The following is a 7,671-nucleotide window of genomic DNA, read 5'->3' on the forward strand; positions in this document are numbered from 1 at the left end:
TTCTGTAGAAGTGAATGACATGGTTAGGAGGGGAATGCCACTGAGGTCTATGGATGTGAATGACATAGGAGGAGAATGATGCCACTGAATTCTGTAGAGGTGAATGACATGGTTAGGAGAGGAATGCCACTGAGGTCTATGGATGTGAATGACATAGGGGAATGATGCCACTGAATTCTGTAGAGGTGAATGACATGGTTAGGAGGGGAATGCCATTGAGGTCTATGGATGTGAATGACATAGGAGAGGTGAGGGATATGGTTAGGAGTTTGACACTGAACTCTGTGAAGGCGAATGATTTGGTTAAGGAGCTGATATCACTGAAGTCTATGTAAGTGAATGACATGGTTAGGAGGGGGATGACCTTGAAATCTGTGGAGATGAGTGATGTGGTTAGGTTGATGTCCTTGAAATCTATGATGTGTTGAGGACGGTTGTTTTGCTATCAGGGTGCTGTGGAGCGTTAAGATTCCTAGATGTTGAATCACAGGCATCAATTGTAGGACAAATGTTCCACACCTGCTGAAAAATATGCACTAGAAGGCAGACCTGGGCAAGTTACAGTACAGGACTCATTTTGTAGAGGGGTAAAAGCCGATGATTCGGTGGAGGTACGGATGAAGATGCAATGTCCAGGGCAGGAGTTTTAAGGGAGACCATGATGAGGGCGGCAGTGCAGGGCTAGTGCTGCTTTAGGGGTACTTAACAGAAAGATGGGGAGCCAGGGGGCCTTTCTTCAGCTGAATGTAAAATGACTGCAGTGCGGATTAAACTCAGATTTTACTTATTTGTTTTCTCTAGCAAGAGCCTGTAGTTTTGCCAATCTCCACAGCAGATGACTGGGAACGACCACGAGAGGAGTTTACCATGATAAGGAAACTGGGAGAAGGGAACTTTGGCGAGGTTTATGAAGGCCTCTGGAAACGGCAGTTTAAGGTGGCCATTAAAATCATCAAGCAAGGTGAGCACCGGGTCGGGATCTGAATGGCACCTGAGCAGTTCCCCTGTCACTGAGCAGGAAGACCAGCAGCAGGGCCAGTGCCCTGGGTGAACCTTCAGCTTCGCTCTCCTCCACCCCAAGTAACTTTCAGGACCTTAAACACCCCCGCCACTGCGACTCTAATAATGAAATATTACCACCCTTACCAGACTAGTCCTGTGGAAACACGTAACTGGAGACTGGACTTTTAAATATGATATATACATTATATACACACGCACGCATGTTAACTGTGCTTCAGAAATCCTTTCTGCTGGATGTGGCATTTGTGATCTTTGGAGCTAGGCTGCAAAATGAAGCAAGAAATACTTTATAGGTCTATGTAAGAGAACTGCCTAGCACATTGCAAGTCTCTGACATGGCTGGCTGGGCTGCACGAGGATGGTTCCCCTTACTACTCACCATACAAAAGAAAACTGATATCACAAACTCCCTCCATTATCAGACATAACCAAACAGAGCCTAACCAGCAGGCCTGTGCCATAAAAGGAGCAGAGTTGCTTTGCTGGGAGTGCGGCTGCTCCTTGCCACCCGCCAGAAGCTGCCTCCCTAGGGGACAGCCCAATTTGCCAAGCAGTTAACCTGGCCCTGGAGTGAAGCGGGAAGAAAGAGGCATTCGGTGTGGCTGCCCAATGCTAATGCAGACACAAATATGCTAGCGCTTCTTCTGTTTTTATTGGCCCCATTCCCACCCAGCAACTGGCCTTGTGAGATCAAATGCGTGCGTCTCTCTTTCCCCTCCAAAAGCGTGGCCTGAACATTTCATCGATGGTAGAGTGCCCAGTGGCCCCCTTGGCTCTCACTTTTCATGTGCCCCCAGTGGGGCCGACCGCTCGCGGGGGGGGGGGGGGGGGGGGGGATCAGGACACATGGTGACGTCATGGAGCGTTGCGTAAGCTTGCCGTTGGGTGCCAGGACACCCCCAGCCTCGAAAGGATGTCGCGCGTGCATTTTTTTCTGATCCTACTGCCTGTGTCCTTCAGATATCATGAAGCAAGAGGACTTTCAGGCGGAAACGCAGGTGATGAAGGCGCTGCGCCACAAGCACATCCTCTCCCTCTACGCCACCTGCTCTGTGGGAGATCCCTATTACATCGTCACCGAGTTCATGGCCAAAGGAAACCTGCTGCAGGTGCTCCGAGGTAAGCAGGCGTCCGCAGGCACCGCGATGGCCTCTGGCCCCCTTTCCTGTAACGGGGGGAGATACTCGGGGGCCCGGGTTCTGCTCCCGTGCAGGGCTTCAGCCGCTCTCACCTGTAACTCGGGCGTTTCTGCAGGCTTGGCCTGGCCCTCTCAGTAACACTGGCTGATTGTGTGGGGGGAGATGGGTTTTTTTTAATTTCTCTTCCACTTTTCATGGCACTTCAAAGTGGATTACACTCGGGCGCTGCAGCTGGGCTCACAGTCTAAGGGCTTGATTTACTAAGCATTTTTCCCATGGGCACAGAATGGGGAACAAAACGTCAGTAAACACGAGGCCTACGTTTGTACCTGAGGCATCGGAGGGTGAAGAGACTGCCCGAGGTCACAAGGAGCTTTTACTAACGAAATAAATATCTGAGATTTAAGAATGCAAACCTGGCGCTATATTTATTGTTTTTCCTTGTGAGGCAGGTTGAGGGGAGGGCTAAGCCGAGCAGGGATTTCCGTTGCATTTTTGTGTTGTTAGGCCCCCTTGTAACACCTGCCGAGCGCGGGCTGTGATCGCATGTTGTGGTGTCCCGGCCCCTGCCCGACTCCTCGGCTCGCTCCTGCTCACAGACCCTGGCTCTCTCCTGCTAGGTGCTGACAGGAAGGCCTTGCAGCTGAACGACCTCATCGACATGGCGTATCAGGTGGCCGACGGGATGGGATTCCTAGAATCCAAGAACTACGTCCATCGCGATCTGGCCGCCAGGAACATTCTTGTGGGTGAAGACAACCTCTGCAAAGTGGCAGACTTTGGCATGGCCAGAATCATCAAGGTAGCATGGGGGGATGTGCCGGGGGGATGGGGGATGTGCTCTGGGGGGGGGGGGCGAGACGCACTGGCCGTGTCATGCTGCTGATCTGTCTGCTTACAGGACGAATACTACAACTCCACCTCCTGGCACGTCCCCTACAAGTGGACAGCACCAGAAGCTCTCCACTACAACCGCTTCTCCACCAAATCGGATGTTTGGTCCTTTGGCGTTCTTCTGTATGAGATAATCACCTATGGACAGACACCGTATGCAGGTAACTCAGAGAGTTTAGAGCATAAGAACATCAGAGCCAAGGTCCATCAAGCCCAGTTTCCTGTGTCCAACAGTGGCCAACCAAGTCACAAGTACCTGGAAGTACCCAAACATTAAATTATGGACTTCTGCTAGAGGAATTTATCCAAACCTTTTTTAAACCCAGCAGCTACACTAACTGCACTAACCACATCCTCTGGCAACAAATTCCAGAGCTTTATTGTGCGTTGAGTAAAAAAGAATTTTCTCCGATTAGTCTTAAATGTGCTACTTGTTAACTTCATGGAATGCCCCCTAGTCCTTCTATCTGAAAGAGTAAATAACCGATTCACATCTACTCATTCAAGATCTCTATCATATCCCCCCTCAGCCGTCTCCTCTCCAAGCTGAACAGCCCTAACCTCTTCAGCCTTTCCTCATAGGGGAGCTGATCCATCCCCCTTATAAGAACATAAGAAAATGCCATACTGGGTCAGACCAAGGGTCCATCAAGCCCAGCATCCTATTTCCAACAGTGGCCAATCCAGGCCATAAGAACCTGGCAAGTACCCAAACACTAAGTCTATTCCATGTAACCATTGCTAATGGCAGTGGCTATTCTCTAAGTGAACTTAATAGCAGGTAATGGACTTCTCCTCCAAGAACTTATCCAATCCTGTTTTAAACACAGCTATACTAACTGCACGAACCACATTCTCTGGCAACAAATTCCAGAGTCTAATTGTGCGTTGAGTAAAAAAGAACTTTCTCCGATTAGTTTTAAATGTTTTTATCATTTTGGTCGCCCTTCTCTGTTTAACCTGTCAGCTTCTGCAGGTTTCAAAACAGAAACAATGGAAGAATTCTTAGCATCTTTTTTTTTTTTTTTGGGTGGGGGGGGGAGGGCAGTTGGAAGGAAAGATCCTGTCCTTCTGTCATGGGACATAGCCGCTCTGACTATCCCTATAGCACGATGAGCTTGAACCTGACCTCGGAAAAAAGCTTTTCTTACCTCAGATGCTATTTAATGGTCGATAAAACAAGAAGTTGCAGTGCAGCAGAACTGCAGTGCTTTCTATTTGAGATTTCCAGCCTAAGTTCTTGCAGGTTAACTTATGTAGATCCTGCCCACATGGATTCCTTATGTTAAGGACTAGCTCAGTTGCCGTTTGATAGCATCAGGAAGCCGCGATGGTCTTAAATATCCTGCAGCACAGACATGTGCACAGCAGCCCTCACGCAGCAGATTCTGGTTTGGGAGTTTGACTCTCAGCGTGTAAAGTAAATGGAGGAGACTGAAAGTGTATTCATGAGGGGACTCAGATTCATAGAGTCCACATGGAGACGGGTCATCAGTGGAGTGCCCCGGGGGTCTGTACTGGGACTTGTGCTATTTAGCATATTCGTAAATGATCCGGGGAAAGGAGCGACGAGTGAGCTGACCACATTTGCAGATGACAAAATGTTTTTGAGTGGTTAAAAGAGCAGCAGATTGTGAAGAACTGCAGAAGGACCTTGTGAGACTGCGAGACACTGAGCTTCTAAATGTAGAGTCAATTTAATGTGGACAAGTGCAAAGTTATGAATGTAGGGAAAAATAATCCCAACTCCAAGTACACTATGCTGAATTTCATGTTAGGAATCGCCAGCTAGGAAAAAGACCTGAGTCCTTGTGGACAATACCTTGAAAGCTTTGGCTCAGTGTGTGGTGGTGAAAAAGGCAAACAGACTGTTAGGAGTTTTGTTCTCTCGTCCTATACGAATATCATAATTCCCTTGTCGAGATCCATGGGTACAGTTCTGGCTGCTGCATTCCAATAAAGACATAGCGGACATAGAAAAGTTACAGAGAAGGGCGTCACAAATGTTAAAAAGAACGGGAAAGCTGCTTTATGGAGAACAACTAAACAAATTAGGAAGAGAGATGACCGAGAGGGGACAGGATTGAGATTCATGAAATCATGAGTGAGATGGAAGCGTCATTTGTATTATGTTGTAAATCTCTTAGGAAGATGTAATCTATTAGGCGATAAATAAATGACTGTAAATAAATAAATTTAATAAATAAATTTGCCCTTTCAAACAACACTAGGACTAGGGGACACTGAAAATACCAACTGGCAAATTTAAAAAAATTGTAGAAAGCTTTTTTTTTTTCTTGGCACACAATCAAGTTATGGAATCTGCTGCCAGAGGACGAGGTCCAAGCAATCCTCATAGTGTGGCTTCAAAAGAGGATTGGACAAGCTCCTGAAGTTATTAGCCAGGCAGACTTGGGAAAGGCAGCGCGAAACAAGAAATAGATCAACTATTGGGGATCTGCCGGGAGCTTGTCAGAGACAGGACGCTGGGCTCCACGGACCTTGCCTGGCATTTACCTTCTCATTCTGGAGCTGTCCAACAGATAACCCTGTTTTAGAAGCAGGTGAGGGAATGAGTAGGATTTTGGGTAAGGCCTCCTTCAAGATAACTAAGAACTGCCTACTAAATCAATAGGTTAATGGCACATGGAGCTAGGGTTACGCGATGGTAGGAGGAGCGTCATCCCAAGAGAAGATACAAATGCATGGAAAGAGCTGCAGTACCAGAAACCTCGCGCCCTTACAAAGTCCCAGCTCACTTCTGCTCTTATTTCTTTAAATAAAATTTGAGCAGGCCTTGAACTACACTAGAGACCTGAGGGTCCCTTCACCACATGAGATCAAGAGCTAAACTGTCTTTTTATTGGCCCTTGACAGTCGAACAACCTGCAGACATTCAGGATCTCTCCAGGCCAATATAGCTGCTCCTCCTTTAATTAAAAATGGGGCTCGTACTATTGCACACTCTCAACATATTGAGAATGCATCCTTTTTTTTTGTCACATTTCAACGTGATCCGAGGTGTAAATGCATTGAGATAGCACAAATCTGTGATTTCACACCCTTGCTCCAAATTGTATAAGTTTGAAAAGCTTACACGTCGCGCAGCAGAACGCGGAAGTTTTCCTACCGTTTGCCTTTCTAACATGCTTCCTGCATTACTTTGTAGTGATGACAAACGCTGAGGCGTCGGCCGAAGTGGGGCGGGGGTATCGGCTGCCCCAGCCTCCCGGCTGCCCCAACGTGATATACAAGGTCATGATGGATTGCTGGAAGGCGGAGGCGCGCCACCGGCCAACCTTCCAGACCGTCAAAAAGGAACTGGGACGGTTCGGCAAGTATGAAGCCACGGGCGACAGTGACTGATCTGCGCCACCTCCTCTGCCCTCCCCTTCAGGTTCGTCTTCCTGGCAGGGGGGTCCCGGGCACGCTGTGAAAACACCACGGCCCTGCCACCTGCACTGCCTTAAAAATAAAACCGGAGGCTCTTTCCTGACGGTGGAAGCTGAAGGTTAGAGATTCATTTTCTCCTGAACAGACATCGCCCAGAAAGCAAGCACAGATTGTCAGTGTTAAGTTTTTTTTCTTTTTTTTTTTTTTTTTTAAAACGGTACGATCACTTTTTATGGTTCCAGTTATGGGGGACATCCAGATCATCTTTCTATCTTTCCTGGTTTTTCTTTGCCAAGATAAAAATAAAATCTCCTGTGTGTAATCAGTCTTCGCACTAGAAATGTACGTAAGTGAAGGTGCTGCTGTGCTGCTCTTCATCAGAACATTTCCCAGTGTACTCCTACTAGTTTAAGGGCTATGAAAGGCAGGATCCTCCAGCGGAATAAGAGAGAACTGTCTTCGTGTAAGAGAGACCCAGGCCGACACAAGGAAGCCGTGCATAAAACGGGGTGCTCGGCGTCGAGGGTCCGCTCTCCCAACGCGCGCCCGAGCACCTCTCCTGGGCGCGATGCAATATTGCCACGAGGGGGTCACGCTAGGGACAACTGCGCGCGCCCCTAGCGCTTCCTCGGCAGCCCAGGAGGGGTGGCTCCCTTTTCCTAACCCGACTCCCGGCACACCTTTTTTTTTTTTCTTTTTAACCTTTTGGTTCCTCCGACTTCATGTCGCCGCGGTCTGAGGTCGGAGGCTGTGCAGGAAAGCAGTATTTTCTGCTTTTCCGTACACTTTTTTTTTGGGCTGCTCAGAAATTAACGCCTAGAGCAGGCGTTAACTTCCGAGCATAAAAATGTGCGGGTCAGGCGCACAATTTTTTTTGTATCTGGGGCGAATAGCTAATAGCCTCATCCACATTAATTTGCATGTGATGAGCGCTATTAGTCACGGGGGGGGGGGGGGGGGGGGGGTTGGATGCGCGTTTTGGACGCACTAAACCTCTTCTGGCTTAGCTGAGCGCACTGTGCTGTGTCGGCTGCCAGTAGGCAAATTAATGTTAATTAATGGGATGGAGGAGGCCTGTCTTACAGGGAGACACTGTGGGAGGTGGGGAGCGAGGGGGAGGGGGGTCTGTAGTTTTTTTGTAGGCAGATAACCAAAATCAGTCTTGATCAATAACCCCCCTCCTCTTAAACCCCTGTAACCTAGCTATGTTTCCATCTTATTT

General features: G+C 48.2%; 1 protein-coding gene across 1 annotated transcript in view; it reads left to right on the forward strand.

Annotated features, from left to right (window-relative positions):
* The window catches only part of LOC115097768 (protein-tyrosine kinase 6-like), a 32,213-nt gene extending 25,090 nt beyond the window's left edge, over positions 1-7,123 (forward strand). The window contains exons 4-8 of the mRNA XM_029613796.1: positions 802-961; positions 1,984-2,142; positions 2,783-2,964; positions 3,064-3,217; positions 6,226-7,123. Coding sequence (XP_029469656.1) covers positions 802-961; positions 1,984-2,142; positions 2,783-2,964; positions 3,064-3,217; positions 6,226-6,422 — 852 coding nt within the window. The 3' untranslated portion in view covers positions 6,423-7,123. The remainder of the gene's footprint in view (positions 1-801; positions 962-1,983; positions 2,143-2,782; positions 2,965-3,063; positions 3,218-6,225) is intronic.
* The last annotated feature ends 548 nt before the right edge of the window (positions 7,124-7,671 follow it).

This window comes from Rhinatrema bivittatum, chromosome 8 (assembly GCF_901001135.1).
Source record: "Rhinatrema bivittatum chromosome 8, aRhiBiv1.1, whole genome shotgun sequence".
Taxonomy (NCBI): Eukaryota; Metazoa; Chordata; class Amphibia; order Gymnophiona; family Rhinatrematidae; genus Rhinatrema; species Rhinatrema bivittatum.